The following is a 21,865-nucleotide window of genomic DNA, read 5'->3' as shown; positions in this document are numbered from 1 at the left end:
CCATCATTTCTAGCATAAAACGAACATGTTAAAAAACGATTTTTAATTATACACAGTGGGAACATTGTCCGACTCCTTTATTAGGGAATTTTAATACTCTACCGAGTAAGTACACATATTTTTCCATGCAATCCGGTGTCCTATTTCTATAAGTTAAATTTGCCATCTCACTCGAAATTCATATTGACTCACACTTTCGGAATGATTTGGCCTTATATGGTTAAGAACATTGGAAAGACACAATTGATTTAAAATCCATTTGGGGTACCAAATGTTGGCAAGTCCGAGGTACTGAAGCTCTACATCTGCTTGTCTGATTTCAACTCAAATTTTGTTTTGAAATGACACGGTGCAGAAAACTACTTGTTTTGGTTTGGCTACAGCCAAAAATTTGAATATTCCTTCCATTATTTTGTTGTCTGAGTACGATAAGTGGCATACACACACCGATTATACGATTTATGTATTGCTTGCCCTGTTCCAAAGTGGTAGTATAAATGTTTCTGATGTCAACCCCTTGGGATGATTCTTGTGGCCAACAAGTTCCAATGCATGTCAACTCTTTCTTAATGCAACAACAGGTTTCACACAAAGTACCCTGATCCATGTATCCCACATTCTCATTCAGTCACCACGTATTCGGTGGGGAAATTGTGTAAGCAATGGTTGGGACACTCCGCGCTGTCATCTGTGAAACACCAACTGTTCCTTTTGTCTAGTGACATCATTTTGGCTGATTTTATTTTAGGCCCTAAATCACCAAGATCATAACGATTTATTTATGAACCATATAATGCATTATGGAAACGGTCGCAGATGGAAGCTGCGGTACGTATGCGCCAAATTGAGCAAGCTAATTTGAAAACAGTTCTTTCAGTAGTAGATAACAGCATTAATACATTATCTTTCCATATTTACACCTTGGATAATATTGTTTCCTCTGTTATTGATATTGTACAGAATGATGTATCTGTGTTGTATCATGGTCAAAATCAACTGCGCTCTGTAATACAATTTGCATGGGCGTTACAAACGCTCTAAATGGGAAAAGTTCCGTGGGATTATTTGAATGCTTCAGCACTGTTTTTGCCCTTTAATTTGACTGATCAATCGAAATTTATGTCCATGGAAGACACAACCTATACTTTGTTACATATTGAACAATTAGTCGAACAATTAGTAGGCCAAGATGGCCGACTGAGATGGAGCTGCTTCGGAAGGCTCCCAGGCAAGGGATCGCTATCGGCGTGCATCCCTGTGAAGCCCAGCCCCTTGATCTCTCTACCAGGGCCGGACTGGGAACCAAAACCAGCCGTGGCAAAGTCCTCGGCCGACCCCCGAGGGGGTTGGGGGTGCCGCCGAGCTCTTTGTCCGGGACAGTTTTCGGCCGTTTTTGTTACAGGGCCGATTTTGCAGCTATGCTGCAAAAACGGCCCAGTAACAAAAACGGCCCCCAGGGGCCCAAAACGGGCCCGCACCCGTGCGGCGCACCGGGGGATTGCCCGGTGCCCGCTACGGCCAGTCCGGCCCTGCTCTCTACCAGTGTGTATCACTGTACTGCATGCAACCTACAAGGAATACAGCGAAGAAAATTGATGTAGAAGTCAGAGGGTCCAATCTTCTGAGCTCACTCACTGAACTCAAAACAGACGATCCTGCTGTGCCCGGGGGCTCTCTGAGGCTTTGTACTCCTCTGCCGCCCACTACTCCGGCCGCAAGCGTGATGGTGAATCCAGGCACTAACGGTGAGCCTCCCCTGCCCTATCTCCTCACCTCTGCTGTTGGGACTTCCCGATGCTCCGTTCCCTGGTTGGGCTGTTGCTGCCCGGAACTGTTTCAGGCGAGGGAACCTCTTTGTTGTTCCTCCTCTGTCACAGCATGGAGGGTGGGCGGCCTGACTCGGTAAAAAAGCTGATCTTGCTGCGGCAGAGCTGGCAGAATCAGTAATTCTAGCTCACTTATTTCAACTTTTTTGAAGTTGATTTTCGCCTCCTCTGGTCTTGCTCTCATCGCGCCGCCTCCGCTCCAGATTGCCCGCCACCTGGTTCTCAGGCACGTCTACTACACCATTGCCGTCACTTCCACTGCTCTGGACGCGGTGGGTAGAGCAATGGTGGTTTCTGCAGCATCTGGAGACTCTTTGGCTTTGTCCGTCTGAGACTTAGGGACTGACTCTGTGCTTGCTTTCATGATGTGGGCAGTCAGTCTGTTCTTTAATGCTTTGGATATGTATTTTTTTGTGGCCAAATTTATCGAGTACATCCTGGAATTATTCCTATTTTTCTCCGAGCACTTTGTAAAAGTGCTTCACTTTTTCAAAGGATAACAGTTTTGATTTTTGAGATTTTAGCGCCACCTACTGGTCTCTTCCAATACATCTACCAGATAACAATTCACATTCATGCCACATCATTCTATAGGAACGTTCCTACCTATCCTTCCCCCTCCTCCACTCACCTACCTGATTCCTCACAAGATAGCTCAATGGCCCTTCTCTTTCCCTCCATTTTCCCTCAATTTCCACTTTGTGATAACGAAATAAGGCCTTCTTCCACCACACCAACTTTACATTTGAAATAGGACCCTTTTTAATATTCTTTCCACACTGCTGCTTGACTCCAGTCTCTTGCTTCCATACTCGGCCATTCTCTCCTTGTGTGGTACCTGACTATTATTCCCATACTCACCCTTCTCTCCCTTGCTCCTCCTCTTTTTGCCCGGCATCATGGAACCTCCACAGGATGCTAGACAGAACCATTCACTGTCCTTTGCTGGTCGCAATTTGTTTAATTTCGACTTTCCCCCCAATCTTTCCAAAAACGCGGCAAAAACCTTCAAGCACAAAGCTCTCAAATCTCATCCTGAAACACTCTTTCTCGATTACTATTTTTGTATTAACAAAGGTACATTAATCAATGACCTTATCTTCTTCACCTTCGTCATGCTCAGAGGGGAAATGCCCTGTTCTCAGTTGTCAAACACACCACCACTAAGAAAATACCTCACAGTCACAAACTAACTATTTCACCCTCCCCTTTTTACAAGGCAGAAGCGACTATCTCCTTCTATAATACTGGCATAGTGCTCATTCAGTCTTCTAACCGCAACCTGGAACTTTTTGACAATGTCTTTCCTTTCCTTAAGGACAAACTCAACACTGGCTTTACCTCACCCCACCTATCCCAACTACTTACAGATCCCCCGCCCAATAACCTACACTGCCCATCCATTCCTATCCACTCGTCCTCCTACTGCTTGTCCCAGACTGTTGCCCACACTACCATACCTGATGTCTCATCATCTCAGAACAGTACCCCCACTCGGATTGGCGCCGACCATTCCTCCAACGCTCACCTAGTCAACCCTCACATCCAGTCTAATACCGAAATCATTCACAACGCTGCTCCCTTTCAGCTTGGGATGCACAGCTCCCCCAGTCAGTGAACCACTATCACTACACATGCACGGGCTCCCGAAAACCACATGGCTCCCACTTCCTCAGCCTTTACATGCTCCTTCTCTGACATCAATACTTATGAACAGCAGCCTCTCAACATTCTCTCCACCTCTTGTCTGTACGACCTCTCCTGTTCGCGTCCCCTCACTCCTTATCACATTACGGTGTCTGACCATAATCCCATCACCTTAGGTAGGGATACTTCTAAGACTACTAACTATTGCTCCAAACTAAAGAACCCCTCCGTCACATACAATATTTTATATAACTCCCCCGTCACTTCATTGATGTAACGCCATCCATAGTAATACCCCAATACTCTATTCTATGCTGGATACTATACAATCTGATATACAGTTGTTGCGGGCTGATATTCTTAGTCTTCTACGCATCACCTCTAATCTAGAACTCAATGTGTCAAATCTTTCTATCTACTACCAGCACTATAATCTTCCCTCTCCCATTCACCCTCCCGCAGTCAGTAATGTATACTCCAGATCTTAACCTAGATGGAGATGCAAACCTAATCTAGACCATTCCACCCGACCCAACAGGCTTGTTAAATACCTTTCGACTACAGATATCCTCTCCACTCTCTCTTTATGATCCCGCCCACCAAGTCCCACCTCCAGTTAGGATTCAAACCATTATCACCCAACCGCAAAGGATACCATATACCAAACCCAGACTCAATAATAAATCTAACCTCAAACTTGTCCCCATCTCACACTCATCCACTACCACTACAATTACCAAAACCAACCTAAAATGCTCACTACTCAACTGCAGATCAGCAGTGAAACACACTGCCGACATACAGGACTTATTACTCAACTTGGACCTGGATCTACTAATTCTCTCTGAAACTTGGCTAAATGATTCTTCTTCTACTATACTAGACATCCTAGTTCCACCCAGCTACTCTATCATCCATCATGAACGCGCTATCTGTTTGAGGGGCGGTATTGCTTGTATTTATCGATCAAACCTCTGTCAAAAAAAACTTTTCTCTCCAACATCTGGCTGTGAATATATGATGATCAATATCTCTACCAAAGACAACTCCACCTGCTCTCTGCACACTTTCTACCATCCCCCAGGTGATAATATCACCTTCATTGAACAAATCATGGAGATCATCTCTACCAATCTTACCCCATACAACAACCAGATTATCCTAGGTGGCTTCAACATTCACTGCAATGACATTAAGGATCCACTAGTGAATTGTTTTAAGGCTTTCCTTCAGGACCTCAACCTGACCCAAGTCTGTAATCGCACTACTCATATAAAAGGGACCATCTTAGACTTAATCATAGCCAAGGAAAATACCATGCTATTGGATTCTATTTCACCCTGCGACTGGACCAATCATCACGGCATCACCTTCTTCATTGTTGAAAAGGCAACCATACACAAAGGCTAGCCTGTGAAAGCTAAACATTGGATCAGAAACACCCTCAATCTCAATCCAGACATGATATCTGCCACCAGCCTTAACCTATTGTCTCCTCCCACTGATATGGTTGATGCTCAAGACCTCACTAAGCACCACCTTAGCTTTATGTCTAACATCATGGACTCCATTGCCCCCAAATGACTAAAGAGAGTCCCGATAAGTAGGACCAATACCTGGTTCAACTGTAGCCTTAACAAGAAACGCTGTGCCCTTAGACTTGCAGAAAGAGTGTGGAGACAAACCCCATCTCTTTCAAACCGTAGACTGTTGCGTAAAAAAAGAAGGAACTACAATAGGTGCATCAGAAGTGCCAACCCATCATTTTTCCATCAGCAACTGGACACAGCCTTCAACCGTCCCAAAAAACTCTTGGAACTGGTAAAACAACAAACTAATGGGAAGCGTAAATCCTCCACATCTGACCCTATCTAATTGTCAAACATTTTTCTCCTTTTTTTCCTGATAAAACTAAGTCAATTGACAATGAGCTCTGTATTGCTGTGAAATGTTTACCACCTGAAACCCAGTCACACTGCACCTCAACCTCGCAGTAAATTTGTCCTAGCAACCTTCTCTTTAAACCTACTGTCTTCCCCTACACTTTCCAACCACTTCAATGACCCTCTCCCCTCCAAATTCCTCAAGGAAACTTCACACCTCCTGATGCCCCTATGGACCAGAATTATCAATGCCTCTCTTACGCAAGGCACCATGCCGGACAGTCTAAAAAGTGAACAAGTCACACCTATACTAAAACCTCTCTGATCCCAACAATTTTCACCCTATTTCAACATCCCAACCTTAGCCAAGCTCCTGGAAAAATGTGTTCATCAACAACTCTACAATAACATTGACCAGCACCAACTCCGCAACCACTGCCAATCTGGTTTCAACCAGGTCACAGTACTGAAACCGCCATGGTCCACATTGTCAAAGATGCTTTACACTTTCTCGATCATAATTACTCCAGTCTTTTAACCCTTCTTGACCTATCATCAGCGTTTGACACAGTCAAACATGAAACCCTCCTGAACCTCTTAGAACTTAGGATGGGTGTTTCTGGTACTGTCTTAAAATGGTTCTGCTCATTCCTACAAAACAGACCTCAACAAGTCCTAATCAATCATGACTTATTCGATCAGAGACCGATCACCATCGGCGTTCCCCAAGGTTCTTCACTTACGCCCACCCTGTTTAATCCTTACATGGAACCCCTGACTGAAATCCTCAAACACTCCAACATCCCCTACTATATGTACGCTGATGATACGCAATTGTACATGAAGATTACCTCCCCTAAATACATCAGCACTCTCAATAACATATTGAACAATACTCAACACTGGTTAACATTTAACCACCTCAAATGTAATGCCCTCAAACGTGAATTGCTATTAATTGTACTTCCCAACCCCACCTCTAACATCAAAGACTGGCTCCCACGACTCACCACCTTGAACTGTACCCCACATATTGTTGATTCAGCAAAATCCCTAGGAATAACACTAGACAACAACCTCTCCATGATGAATCATATCAGCTCCACAACCAGAGGGGCCAATTTCCATCTCCGTGTCTTAAGAAAACGAAAGCCTTTCCTGCCCAATGCAGATCTCAAGATGGTGGTTCAGACTCTCGTGATCTCCAAACTTGACTATGGAAACTTGTTGGCCTACCGAAAATTAAACTAGCACCGCTGAGGGCTACCCTCCATGCTGCTGCACGGCTCATCACAGGCATAAAGAAAAATGATCACATCACCCCAGCCCTCCACTCTCTGAACTGGCTACCTTTTGAATCAAGGATCCACCTAAAAATAGCATGCACAACATACAAAGCCATGCACCACAACCCACCTGGCTCAGAAACAGGTGCTATCGGGAAGGAATAGAGCTTCTCGTAGTACATGCTTCCTACTGCTGAAACCCCAAAATTTAACAAAAAGAAAACCTATAAGAGATCTTTCTCTGCAATTGCCGCAGGAATTAGGAACTCTCTTCCCCCAGAGATCAGGACCATCCCTTTATTCATTCTTTTAAAAAAAGAAGTAAAAATGAGACTACTAAATTATCTTCTTCCTATCTGAGATGACTATCCAGGCCAATTTGATTTCTTTGCTGGTGTTTTCACTACTATGTCTCTTTGTATTATCTTTTCATGCTGTATGTTCTATATTTTTCTCCTTGTATATTTGCTGCTATTTATTAGGTTAATAGAACAATTATATTTTTCTATGGCTGAGACTTATTCAGCTGTGTGGTTAATACACAGAGTTATTTCACTGCCCTTCCTACTATTTCAGTTCACATCTTGCATGAAACACTTCCCAGTTGGCCGCTATGGTTGATGCTCAAGACCTCACTAAGCACCACCTTAGCTTTATGTCTAACATCATGGACTCCATTGCCCCCAAATGACTAAAGAGAGTCCCGATAAGTAGAACCAATACCTGGTTCAACTGTAGCCTTAACAAGAAACGCTGTGCCCTTAGACTTGCAGAAAGAGTGTGGAGACAAACCCCATCTCTTTCAAACTGTAGACTGTTGCGTAAAAAAAGAAGGAACTACAATAGGTGCATCAGAAGTGCCAACCCATCATTTTTCCATCAGCAACTGGACACAGCCTTCAACCGTCCCAAAAAACTCTTGGAACTGGTAAAACAACAAACTAATGGGAAGCGTAAATCCTCCACATCTGACCCTATCTAATTGTCAAACATTTTTCTCCTTTTTTTCCTGATAAAACTAAGTCAATTGACAATGAGCTCTGTATTGCTGTGAAATGTTTACCACCTGAAACCCAGTCACACTGCACCTCAACCTCGCAGTAAATTTGTCCTAGCAACCTTCTCTTTAAACCTACTGTCTTCCCCTACACTTTCCAACCACTTCAATGACCCTCTCCCCTCCAAATTCCTCAAGGAAACTTCACACCTCCTGATGCCCCTATGGACCAGAATTATCAATGCCTCTCTTACGCAAGGCACCATGCCGGACAGTCTAAAAAGTGAACAAGTCACACCTATACTAAAACCTCTCTGATCCCAACAATTTTCACCCTATTTCAACATCCCAACCTTAGCCAAGCTCCTGGAAAAATGTGTTCATCAACAACTCTACAATAACATTGACCAGCACCAACTCCGCAACCACTGCCAATCTGGTTTCAACCAGGTCACAGTACTGAAACCGCCATGGTCCACATTGTCAAAGATGCTTTACACTTTCTCGATCATAATTACTCCAGTCTTTTAACCCTTCTTGACCTATCATCAGCGTTTGACACAGTCAAACATGAAACCCTCCTGAACCTCTTAGAACTTAGGATGGGTGTTTCTGGTACTGTCTTAAAATGGTTCTGCTCATTCCTACAAAACAGACCTCAACAAGTCCTAATCAATCATGACTTATTCGATCAGAGACCGATCACCATCGGCGTTCCCCAAGGTTCTTCACTTACGCCCACCCTGTTTAATCCTTACATGGAACCCCTGACTGAAATCCTCAAACACTCCAACATCCCCTACTATATGTACGCTGATGATACGCAATTGTACATGAAGATTACCTCCCCTAAATACATCAGCACTCTCAATAACATATTGAACAATACTCAACACTGGTTAACATTTAACCACCTCAAATGTAATGCCCTCAAACGTGAATTGCTATTAATTGTACTTCCCAACCCCACCTCTAACATCAAAGACTGGCTCCCACGACTCACCACCTTGAACTGTACCCCACATATTGTTGATTCAGCAAAATCCCTAGGAATAACACTAGACAACAACCTCTCCATGATGAATCATATCAGCTCCACAACCAGAGGGGCCAATTTCCATCTCCGTGTCTTAAGAAAACGAAAGCCTTTCCTGCCCAATGCAGATCTCAAGATGGTGGTTCAGACTCTCGTGATCTCCAAACTTGACTATGGAAACTTGTTGGCCTACCGAAAATTAAACTAGCACCGCTGAGGGCTACCCTCCATGCTGCTGCACGGCTCATCACAGGCATAAAGAAAAATGATCACATCACCCCAGCCCTCCACTCTCTGAACTGGCTACCTTTTGAATCAAGGATCCACCTAAAAATAGCATGCACAACATACAAAGCCATGCACCACAACCCACCTGGCTCAGAAACAGGTGCTATCGGGAAGGAATAGAGCTTCTCGTAGTACATGCTTCCTACTGCTGAAACCCCAAAATTTAACAAAAAGAAAACCTATAAGAGATCTTTCTCTGCAATTGCCGCAGGAATTAGGAACTCTCTTCCCCCAGAGATCAGGACCATCCCTTTATTCATTCTTTTAAAAAAAGAAGTAAAAATGAGACTACTAAATTATCTTCTTCCTATCTGAGATGACTATCCAGGCCAATTTGATTTCTTTGCTGGTGTTTTCACTACTATGTCTCTTTGTATTATCTTTTCATGCTGTATGTTCTATATTTTGCTCCTTGTATATTTGCTGCTATTTATTAGGTTAATAGAACAATTATATTTTTCTATGGCTGAGACTTATTCAGCTGTGTGGTTAATACACAGAGTTATTTCACTGCCCTTCCTACTATTTCAGTTCACATCTTGCATGAAACACTTCCCAGTTGGCCGCTTTGGGCCCCTGGGAAGTGCTTTTATCCATGAGTTATGGTCATCGCTTTTTACATACAGATGTCAGCACGCTGATAAGGAGGTTTTCCTAACAAGGGAGGATTGTGATTCCACTATAGGACATTCTCTAGTTGGTAAACAAGTTGCAAGGCGCCTGTAACATGTCGGCACCTAATCTGGCTTGTTTTTGTAAAGGAACACCAGTCCCAGCTATTATTCCCGCGCTCACATTGCTTTCAAATTGCAGTTATCTTATTTTAAATAACCATGACTACTGTGGCCTATGGGCCGGCATCCCGTACATAGTAACAGTTTCTCATGTGTTACTTGTTGCATCAATGTTCTTTTTCCACCCCGGCATGAGATTGTACATAGTTCGCATTGGCCTTCCATTCCAACTTTGAAAACAGATTTCAATAAACTAAGCGTACTCAAAGCGCTATTGCTTCAACAAGAAGCCGCTATCACATCAGCGAGCGAGACCTTCGAATTGCAGGTGGCGAGAACCGCAAATGGGATACACTCACTACTAAACACCAATCTCCCACTCCATTTTGGAGAATTAATACACCAAATATTTCATGCATCTTATACTGAAGGCCTTGCTCATTTGTTTAAACTTGTGGGACCCGGCCTTGTGATCTCTTTTTAGACGATTTTTGGAGTAATACCGGCCTTTAGTCATTCTATTTTTTCCAGCGCATTTGGAGGGTTTCCATTGATCCTCTTGCTGGCGTGTGACGTGCTGGTTCTTCTGCTCCTGTTGTACAATGGCTGCTCATCTTGTGGTACTGCACAGACCCAGCCAATTGCAACTGTACCATGACCGAATGCAACAACTGTTTGGATGTTTGCCATGGGCAACGCTTAGTGTGAGTTCTGGACTTCCCTTTCGCTTCCCCTACTTCACTTGCGTGCAACCTGTGTTCTATTGCCGACGGTGCCCCTTCTATTGGGTCTTGGATATGTGCCTCTCCAACGCATCTGGCATTGACCTAGATTATGATCTGTTATTGGGTCCATTACTGGCCCATGACTAAGCCTGTACTGGGGATGGCAGTTTGATGGATGCAGCTCCACTTGGAGTGTTGGCGGACCGGAATACCTGTGAGGCTGCACAGCGCCTCTTGCAATGTAGTTTCATCGAGTATCACAAGAGTTGCCCGGATATGCTCCTGGAGGCCTTGGTTTATGAGGAGCATGTGTGTTCCTTCAAACTGCTCAACTGAATGGTATCCCTCTTTGCTATGAACGACAGGGATGACTTATTGGAACGGCTTCAATTCCTTGGTTCCCATAATCTGATGACTTTTCCGGACTCACATTAAAAAAGATTTACTCTGCAATTTTGACATCTTCCAATTTGGCTTTCTTTTTTCCCCCCAAGCTATTTGACTCTGCTTACGGTTGCATTCTGTTTTTTCTATATGCTACGGCCTGGCCAAGGTGAGGTTGTCACATGGCCGATAGGGACATTGTCGACATCGCTAAGTTAGCATGAGCCCAGCAGCTATGATGCTGCTCTTGTACACGTTACTAGATGGCTTTGTTTTTGCAAGTAGCTGTTTATGCCTTTCACATGAGAACCATCTGTTTGGTTCGTTCCCTGCTTATTCCTGGATTTTAGTCTGAACACTGTGAGCAAGGTCAATAAACAATGCCCCTTGTTATTCTGTTCTGGTCAGTCCCTAGCCCCTAGGCAAAACATGCTAACACAGCTGGAGTTGGAAACTCTTACATTGATATTATGGGGATACATGTCTAGGTAACACACACTTGGAGAGGAACCTTTCCAGGGTCAAGAGAAATGTGGTTCCTATGATGTAGATATACCATCTAGGCACTAAGGTATGGGGTCTGCTGACAAAGCCCAGAGATATTCTATTATATAATAATACTTTGTCTGGCCAAGGGGAGGGTGGGTAGGCCTTATGGTCCATACTACGTTTTAGAGCATGATTTGTTGAAATAAACATTTTAAACTATATTCGTGTTTCAGTCAGTTCTTATTGCGGACAGGTAAGAGAGTGTGAGCGAAAAGGTGTGTCTTGTTACCGCGATTCCTGAGAGATTCGGGAGTGTTGTGTTCTGGGGTGTCTAATCATTTGCTTCCTCATGAGTGTGTAGGAGAGCGAGTGAGACACTATAGCTTGTCGGTCCTTGGTTCGTGGGCACTAAGGTGGTGAGAGGGCTTAGCCCCTAAACACTGAGGTCCCATTTTCCTGCACATAATTCTGTGTACGTGCAGAATCACTGGAAACGTATTAATGCACATAGAAGATAAGAACACACAAATATGGTAATGTAAACACACTTGGATTATAGAACCACAATTATAATGGGATAGGCCTCTATTTTATTCACTGACACTACATGCAAAAAACTTGACAAACTCAAGAGATTAATGGGTAGAAAGAGTGGTTGTCACCAAGGTCATCTTATATTTTTCATGCAATACTGTATTAAACTTTCTCCAGAATCAAGCAGAAGATTAGTCAAAGATGTTCAAGGAGGTCTAAATCCACACCCACTTTTTAGGTTAATCTGGATTCATCACTTACATTTGTTTTAGAGTAATTGACTGTAAAAGCACGTTCCACATCTGAATTTGTTCTGACCCTTTTAAATCTAGCTTGAACACCCGAGGATATTATGGACAGCTGTTAATTATGATCTGAGCATATCCAGACTTGAACCTTGCAGGGACTCCAGTAGCAATGCCTGAATTTTAAGTCAAGACCGGAGGCTAGTATAATGCATAAACTTTTATTGCTACTCTCAACTGCAGCATTTTAAAGCAAACCTTAATCACACTTAAAATTCTAAAAATAGAACCCCTTATAGTCCATTTATACCCAAACCCAGCAGCCATCTTCCCCTTTTATTTGCTGCTTCTTGTCAGTTAAGTATCTGTTAGCACTACTTTACGTTATTCAGGTAGATTTATAGGTTTATGGCCTTTATTATTTTAACAGGTGATGGTGTCTTACATGTAGGTAATATATTTTTGGATGTTTACAGCTTTAATATTGTGAGTTTCTTTTGTGTCTATTAGCTTTGATTTTTTTAACAATCAGGAGGTTGCTCCACAGTTTAGCTTTTTCTTAAATGAAAATAGATGGAGTTTTGCCTGGGTTCCTTGCACGCCGTTCGCTTCAGGTGGTGCTGCCGTAACGGTCCAAATGAAAGGTTTTTTTTCTTTCCGGGCCTCGCGCTGACAATAATTGTAAGGCATTAGGTCCTCTAAGCGTGAGCAGGGATGAGTGATCGCTGTGGCTTGCAGTAGTCAGTGGTCCCTGAGTATGATGACATTGTGTGTGGTGCACACATCATGACGTCAGGTGACCATTTTGAGGGAATATCGGTTGCCGTGGGTTTTGTAGTTTTACGGGCAACGTTTTCCTCAGAGAGGAGTGTCGGAGGTTGCATTTTTGCCAAATCTGTTTTTGATAGTCATACTTTGACAGCGCTTTAGGTTTTTTAAAGTAGAGAGTTCCTTTTACCAGGCTTAAAAAAAAATGTATATGCATACATAAAAAGAAATAAAGGACAGTTTTAAAAATTAAATAAAATAAATAACACAAAACGAGTCAAGAAGGAGATCCATCTGGGAATAAGAGTAATAATGACTTATTAAGGAAAATAGTACAGGAGGAGGTAAGGTCTTCTGTGAAGGATTTTTTAAGTTCAGTTATAAAAAGAAAAAGGAGAGCTTTGGATCTCTCTAAGGAGGAATATTGGTCCTTGGAGGAGTAAGAGCAGAATAATACCTTAGATTCAGATATGGATAAGGAAGAAGAAGTGAGGAAGGAGAAAGGAATTGTAAAAGACCCAGGGGGGGGGTTTATATGTTTAATCCAGACATGTTAAGGCACCCCAGAAACACTGACTAGTGGCCTTTAACACGTTTCTGAATTTATCGAGTTATGGATAAAGAGACCTTTGGAGAAAGAAGCACGGGCAGTAATGAGGGCTGAGTGCTCTCATCCCATGATTGAGAATAAGGCATTAATAACTTCAGATTTAGATCCTGATATGATTTGCTTTCTTTTTAAGATGGGTTGCGATCCCAGAAAGGATCTCGAGAGGGCACATAAACAGACTGCTGGATGTCTTTGGTCCTCTTGCAAGGATTTTAGATATGCCCGAAGAATCAAGGTCTCAGTCAGTTTCTGCGGATACCGAATTGTTAAGAAGTTGGCCCAAAAGAGCAGTTTGTTTCCTGGGTAACTAAAATGCAGCTACAATGGAGGAAAGGCGTAGAGTGATCCTCATGCACATTAGCCCTAAACTAGGAGATTTTGCTAGAAAGGAGCCTAGTGGGGTCCTAAAGGTTTCTTGTTTGGTGAAGGGTTAGTGAAAGGTGTGGCAAAATATGTCTCTAGTTTCACATTACCAATTCTAAAGACGTGCATCCTTTAGAGGATTCAAGTCGACCACTGGTTTTTATCCTCAGAGAGGTAGAGGTACTAGGGGGCGTCAGTCCAGAGGAAGAGCCTTTTTCTCTCAAGGAGGTCATGGTAAGTACAAGGACGATTTTGGTTCTTTCCAAAGAAAGGTAGGGAGTCGTTTAAAAGAGTTTGTGAGCAATTTGAATTGCTTAACTAGGAATCAATGGGCCCTTCAAAAAGTAAAAGGATACATGATAGAGTAGAGAGAGGCATCTGTTCAACAGGTGGAGCCAAGGGAGATGGTATTTCAGGTGGGTCAACAATTGATAGTGGATTTGGAAGTTCAAGAAAGGAGCAATAGAGAGGATGGTGGTGTCTTTTCTGAGAAAGAGGGATTTATATGATTATGTATTTGGACGATTTTCTTCTTATGTCCCAGGATCAGGAGGAGTTGAGAGCACAGTTGTCTGAAGCTCATCATCTGTTGGAGTTGCTGGGATTCTTAATCAATTTGGAAAAATCAGTGCTGATCCCTTGTAAGAAGATAGATTTCCTTGGTTCTCAGGTGAACACTGTTCATGCAACCAAGAGTTTACCAGATAAGAAGGTGGTGAAAATAAAAACAGAGGTGAGGCGCGTTCTAAAAAAACCTCTCATTACTTTGAGGTCATTAGCAAGGGTTTTAGGTTTGTTTTCTTCTTCAATCCAGGCAGTATTTCCGGGTCCTCTTCATTAAAGAGGTTTACAGAAGCTGAAGGCAGATGGCCTAAGGAAGGGTTTATGGTATGGAGACCAAGTACACCTCACTTCAGAAGCTCAGGAGGAGTCGAATTTTGGCTAGACAATTTCGAAGCATGGAATAAATTAGCGATTTTCGGGATATGTCCAGATTTCCTTTTGGAGACAGATGCAAGCCTTTTTGGCTGGGTAACTTGTTTGAATCAACAGGAGATAAGTGACAGATGCTGTTGTAAAGAGAGTCAAGGCCATATGAATAGATTGGAGATGAAGGCAGGTCTTTTGGGGAAAACTTTGAGGAATTGCATTTTTTTGTTGAAACGGGACAATGTCTATTATATAAATCTATTCAGTGGCAGCAAATCCAAGAATTTTACTCAGGTTGCAAAGGAGATTTGGAGTTTTTGTTTAGAACAAAAAATTGGTTTACAGGCAGAGTATTTGCTGGGTATGTTCATTATGACAGCAGACTGAAACTCAAGGTATCTCCGGGATTACAGTGATTCGAAGCTGAGTGCCCATCTATTCAGGAAAGTTTAGAATGTTTGAGGTCCTTTGAGAGTAGATCTGTTTGCTTTGAGGTTGACATACCAGTTACCCTGGTATTTTAGCTAAAGATCATATCCCCAAGCAGAAGCAGTGGATGCTTTCCTGCAGGATTGGAAAGGACTGCAGGGGTATGAGTTTCCTCTTTTCTTGAAGATTCAGAGTGTGTTGTTGAGGGTGAGGAGAAAGAAAGCTCGTATAATTCTGATCACTCATTTCTAGACCGTTCCGCCTTGGGTCCCAGTGCTGTTGGAATTAGCGGTAGAAGAGCCTTTTTAATACTATTTTTTTAAGACATGTTGACAGATCCAGGGGGAGAGGTTCATCCTCTAGTTTTGGAAGGGGCTTTGGACCTTGTTGCTTATAAGATATCAGGGAGGAAACATTTTGATGGACTTTCAGAATAGGCTCAGGAGTTGCTCAAGGTTTCTGGGCTCCTGGGACAAGGAGGCATTATATTGAAGCATGAAGGAAATGGGTTTGATGCTGCATGGAAAATGAGACGTGGATCCCGTGGAGGCATCTTCCATAGAATTTTCTCATTTTTAATCATCCTTATTTGAGAAGGGTTTGAGTTATAGCAGTATATATTGTTATAGGTCAGCGGCAGCTGCAGGCTAATGGTAGGTTTAAAGTTGCAGAGACCTCCTAGGCCTAGGTATAGTCATTATGGAATTTGAATTTGGTTTTCAAGAGTTTGGAGCGTTGACCTACAAATACGTTTTTGACATTAAGGCAATTGTATTGTGAGTTAGCAACTCTACTGTGTTTGATTTCTTTTAGAAGGGTTTCAGAAGTACATGCTTTGGAGGTGATTAACCATTTCTACAACTCGGATGGGGTCATTTTGAAATTTCTAAAAGAACTAAGACGATGTTAACCCCAGTGTCTTATCTAAGATTTGATTACAATTAAAGTTGTGTGTGGTGCGTTGCTTCAGCTTTCAGGTGCACCCTCTACGTAGAGGGTGCACCTGAAAGTTGACTTGCTTCTGGGATCACTAATGCATTGCCGTTCAAAATGGAGTGAGGGTATGAAAGTTTCCAAGTTCATGTTCGAAAACTGTCACTTCTAAAAATGCCACTCAATTAAGTAATATATTCTGATGTACCATGGTGAAACACACCACATGTTAGAGAAATACACAATTTTGAATATTAGGGAGATTTCATTATATTTTTACGTGTTCGTTACACAGTGGACCTGGTTCACAAATGTAAGCTTACATGTTTGTGTAAGAATACTCTTTCTGTTGATTCATAAAATTGTGATTTCAAAATAACTTGCAGTGATGAACTCTGCACCCAAAAAGATGGGCCAGGCCTATCTTTTTATGTGTGGAGTTCTCCGCCCGACAGTCAAAGTTATTCCTAAATTGCAGTTTGGTGAATACCGAAAAGAGTAAACTTACACAAATGTGTGAGTTACCTTTGTGAATCAAGCCCAATCTTTTTAAAGATGGTGTCCCTAAATATAAGCGGTAGTGTACACCTTCTATGCTACTTTTACTTAATTTAACGTGTATGCTTGTCCATTTGTTCAACATCAACCTCATTGTTGATGCTCAGTCAAGTAAACCGCATCTCAGTGCTGCTGTTCACCAGGTGGCCACAAGTAGGCCAGGCGGGCCCAAGGAATCGCACAATAATTCTGCCTGCATTAGGTCGACTGTCTCACTTACATCCAAATGAGCTCAGATATTGTATATACGAGGGAATGTCGCTGCTCCTAACAGCACTTGCCATAAAGATAGAACACACACAGACATCCAACAGAGCACATACAATAGAACACCTCATATCAATACCGCTCAAACTTGCCGGAGCCTGCGCTGCACAAATGCCAGTAACATGAAAATAGGATGGATGAAGGAATCATAGCAGTTTTGCAGTAAAAGGGAGCCCAGGATAAATGACATAGAAAATGACAAATCACCAAACAATTAAGGGTCCATGGGTGAAAGTGTTTAATTTCAACATTCAGCGCCTTTTAAATGCACCTACCTGGGAATGGGCTGCAGGACCGTCTGCAGGCTCGTCTGCATTGTCAAGTTGTAGGTACAGGAGATGAGGAGCTCCAGAGGACTGCTTAGTATAAGACCACTTGATGTGTCCGGAGGAACATACAGGACGTTTGAGTAAGTTACCTTCTTATCCACAGTATTTATCTAGGGCAGGAACGATAGACATTTAACAAAAGAAAATAAATGAAAAGTGATTGTTGTGAAACATTTCTTCCAGCGTTCTACATCTTAAATTCTCAATTGTAACATTATTAGCAGCATGGCGTGCAATATGCAGAGTCAAAGTACAGATTGAATTATAAAAGTCACAAAACTCAACCACCTCATCATCAGTACACAAGTGAAGGTGGGGAAGGGAGTCAAAATAACTCGCCTTTTCAATGATTAAAACAGTTGAAATGTAAAGCCAATGCAATTTAAGTGGACAGCATAGGAGGGCTGGGTGTAACTTGCGTGATTTGCTGCAGTTTAATTCTGTGAGATTACAGCAAAATGACACGAGATTACCTAGAATTACTTGGGAAACATAACCCTGGATTTAGTGCAATTTTCTTACTGCAAAATTCACGCTTGCGTCCATGATGAACCAGAGAATACGTTTTACGCTAAGAAAATAGGTCTAAATGCAACAGAACATGAACAGCGGCAGCCAGCAGCTGCTTGCGCTCTGTTCCTGTGTTGTTGGGTAGGCATGTTTGCCCCAAATTGCGCTAATAGGGATAATCTCATGGGGGCATATTAACAAGGACAAGCGATAATTATCGCTAAACGCGCGTAGCACGATTTAGATTATCGCCGGCTATCGCTGGATTTCATCGCCGTGTCAGCGGCATATTAGCAACGCTTAGCTGACAGGCGATGTGAAATCCTGCGATAATGGACATTAGGGTGTGAAATCCTGTGATGATTTAACAGCGCTAATGCCAAGCTTGGTAATAGGGGAGTGAGGACTCAGCCTTCCAATCCACCTCCCATAGGCATTAATGGTAAGTCAGGTTTTTTACTGGCGTTGGAATCATGCGATGATGGGGGCTTACCATGCGTTTTGTTAACGCTTCGCTGTTCAGGGGCAGCGTTGTTGATACAGCAATGTTGGTTTTGCGAGCATTTTACATGTTGTCTTAAGAGGGAACGCCTACTTACTTTGCATCTTATTAGCGATATTTATCGCTGTCATGAGATGCGTTACGAAATCGTCTGCTAACATGCGCTGATGCATGTTAGCGCCGCCTTGTTAATAGGGCGATAAGAATATCGCCGCTTTAGCGGTAAAAAGTGCCGCTAAAGCGGCGATAATGCCTTAATAATATGCCCCATAATTTTTTTGTAATTTCGCATCACACGAGTGAGGTGAAATTACCGAAATTACTTTGATTACTATACGTAGTTAAAATATTGCTACAGTAGGCATACAGTATAGCTAAAAATATTAAAACCAAATCTCCGATGAAAAAAACGCTATGACGCAGCCACATCATAATGCTTTTTAGGTCGAGGACTGCCGGTCTGCCGAAGGCAGAACCGGAAGTCGGAGATTTAATGACTTGGAGAAGAGGGGCTTGAACCCGCCCCTCTTCTCCCCTGTTCTCCATTGGCTGGCCTCTTGAATGCTGGCCAGCCATTGGAGAAGAGGTCCCGTCAGTCCGATCAGGCCCCGTCCTTTTCGGATCGGGGGGCGTGTTTTTTACAGAAAGTCTAATTATCTCCTCCAGCCAATGGCAAGAGGAGATAACAGAAAAACACGCCCCCGAATCCGAAAACGCCACTGCGTTTCTCCGAGGCATTTCTGCTTCGCCTCGGAGAAAGGCGGTGGTGTCTTCCGGTGCCCTCGGCTTGTTCCTCTTTCCTTGTTTTTCCACTGGCCTGTTTCGAATCCTCCGTTTACCCCGCCTTAAATATCAGCTGCTTTTGTTTTTGCTCTGCAAGGTCGTATTTTATTTAGGAGTTCCTTCTTGATGTGGAGAACATCGTTTATAGTTTTCAAAGGAGCACCGTGCTCGTCATTTCCTTTGTGGTGAACAGGAAGCTTGTCTCGAAAGCAGTTCAATGCAGGTACACGTTTACCTATTTTGTAAGGACACTTCATTCCATTCTGTAAAATGACTAAATACGGGTAAATGATTGCGCCGGATCCTCTCCATCTAGCACATGGCAGAGATAAATGCGTCTCTTAATTAGTTTGATTTTTGGGAGTACATCGTGTTAGTTAAGACACAAACCGGAACTGGAACTGACATCCGATTTCGAAACTTCTCTCTCCCTGTGTCGTTCCATGACACCGTTTATTTACAAATGGCAAACATGGTGCCACGCCACAGGTTCCTGGAAAAGAAAGTGTTAGATATCCGAGCGCACTAGAAAAATCACTGGGGAGGGAGGGGGTTAACGGACCTATGTGAAAATAAGGAAGCGTATTACCTCGACACATACACAAGAAGTCCTTACCGTGAATGTTTGTTTGCTTGTTGTGTGTATATCCCATCTCGCCCTTAGCCCCGTATAACTCCATTGACGCCTGCTCCTGTTCCCCACTTGGCCTGCCCCCTAAACCCCGTACCCCTCACTCTTATTTGTAGTAATGGTTTTCTGGGTAATGTTTTTGGACTAATGGCCTTGAGCGTTTTACACAATGGTAATTTCAGCACAGAAGGGAAAGAAAACTGTCGATAAGCAGATAAACAAGCCAAGGGAATTACAGTTTAAGGGAGAAGCGTGTGACGAGCGTTCGGAATGTGTAAAAGGTTATGGTGATTAGTAGTGAGAGATGTGGAGTCCAAAACAACCTCAGATGCACCTTGGGGAATAGAGAAGACAAAAGTAGTTTGGTATAGAAACATCCCAATAGTTGCTTGAAGTGGGTTTAAGGGGATTTCAGAGGCTTCAGGGATGAATTTTCAAGGAGAACACCAAGACAAACGAGTGTGCAGGTAGTCTAAGAGTGAGAACTGGTTAGTGTGGGATGTTTTTATCAAGGTTGATACTTTACATGCGAGTCAAAAGAAAACAGATCAGACAGAGAGGTGTCAAGTCAATGTGAGACTCCTCATTTACATGTAACAAGGTACCTCCGAATAAAATGAGGTTTCAAAGCTTGGAATCGTAAGCTGGCCTGTCACAAGACAACTCTTCTTTCATTCTTGACCTGCCTTCTGATCTACACAAAGCTTCTGTCTGCCATTGTTTGGTGTGTGCTTAGAAGACTATCTCTTTTTAAGCTTCAGAAAATACTGAAATATCCTCTCTAATACCATTGCTTTGAGCCTCTTCACCGAGGTGTTGGTGGAATATAAAATGATCTCTATGTTAACCTGAAAACCGTGTACAGGAAATCTGTTCTACATGAAAGATAATAAAATACCCTGTAAATATGGCACTTCTGAAATACCCTACAACATGTTCACTTCCTGCTTTTTATCATCCAATAGTCCATCATAAACGGCAACTGCAGAGACGTTTTTACGTCTCGGCTCAAAGGCTGCGTTTGCGCAGTCTCGCTTGCAAGAGATAATGACTTGGAGTAGAGGGGCTTGAACCCGCCCCTCTTCTCCCCTGTTCTCCATTGGCTGGCCTCTTGAATGCTGGCCAGCCATTGGAGAAGAGGTCCGTCACTCCGAACAGGCCCCGTCCTTTTCGGATTCGGGGGCGTGTTTTTTCCAACTTTTCTAATTATCTCCTCCAGCCAATGGCAAGAGGAGAACACGCCCCCGAATCCGAAAACGCCGCTGCCCACACATTTCTTCTAGGGCTATGTAAGCAGCCTTTGTGTCACTGCTGGCCAGCATTTCCCCGTTCTGCTCATTGTCTAGAAAAGGTGTTCACAATTGTACCTAGAAGTTGATAACCTGACATGAAATCTTATGGCTTTTGCGGGGCCCTGCTTTCTCCGAGTGCCGCTAGAATCCAGCTTTCCACTGCATCCTGAGAGAGAGAAAGAAGCCACCTCTTCAGGGGGCGAGTCCGCATCTCTGTCGCGGGAGGGGGGTGCCGTGGTGCATTGTACTCCCCCATTTTCACAGCTCCGAGCGGCGGCGTCTTTTTAAGAATACAATTTTGCCTCGCCTAGCAGCTGCGGTGTGCGGTGTGAGGAGCCCCTCGTCCGCTGCTTTCGACCATAGGGGGTGCGCCAGGCCTCTGAAGGCCTTTGATAGAAATGGCGGGGGGAATCCTAAGCATGCAATTCGAGCACAAGAAAGCCAGGGGGAGAGTGTTTTTAGAAACAGCACCCGCCCTGCATAGCAAAGGGCACAAATACCCGAAATGCGGAGAGTTTAGGATGGAGACGGATGGAAAGCCGGGGATATATCTCCGAGCTGCGGCAAAATATGAGAGGCAGAAAGGGATTCTAATGGGAGGCCCGAGGGTGACTGCTGCCGCTTGCCACTCACGCGAGCTTCACACAGAGGGCCTCGCGCTGCCCGAGTGAATTCCGTCTGTTCTACAGTAAATGACAAGTCCCTCTTGAGCTGTTTTTCCAGGAGTATACTGTATGAGCTCACGGCCGTGCGCTCTTGATGTCAGTGCTTAATTTGAGCCAGTGGTTGCAAGTGGGGCTCACTTGTACGCAGGGCTTTAAGTGGGATGAAAAAACTGGGGATGTCTAAAAGGGGTTTGGTCGATGTAATTAAGGGTGTGGCTTAA

At 43.4% G+C, this 21,865-nt stretch overlaps 1 protein-coding gene across 1 annotated transcript in view; it reads right to left on the bottom strand.

Moving 5' to 3' along the window:
- LOC146857290 (uromodulin-like) overlaps positions 1–21,865 on the bottom strand; it is a 705,316-nt gene that overhangs the window by 156,625 nt on the left and 526,826 nt on the right. Inside the window, exon 5 of the mRNA XM_085647032.1 lies at positions 17,208–17,371. Within this exon, the coding sequence (XP_085503158.1) occupies positions 17,208–17,371 (164 nt within the window). The remainder of the gene's footprint in view (positions 1–17,207; positions 17,372–21,865) is intronic.

Source organism: Triturus cristatus, chromosome 3_2, assembly GCF_964204655.1.
Source record: "Triturus cristatus chromosome 3_2, aTriCri1.1, whole genome shotgun sequence".
NCBI classification, from domain to species: domain Eukaryota; kingdom Metazoa; phylum Chordata; class Amphibia; order Caudata; family Salamandridae; genus Triturus; species Triturus cristatus.
Note: the sequence above shows the minus strand (reverse complement) of the source record. Positions and strands in the feature narration are given on the sequence as shown.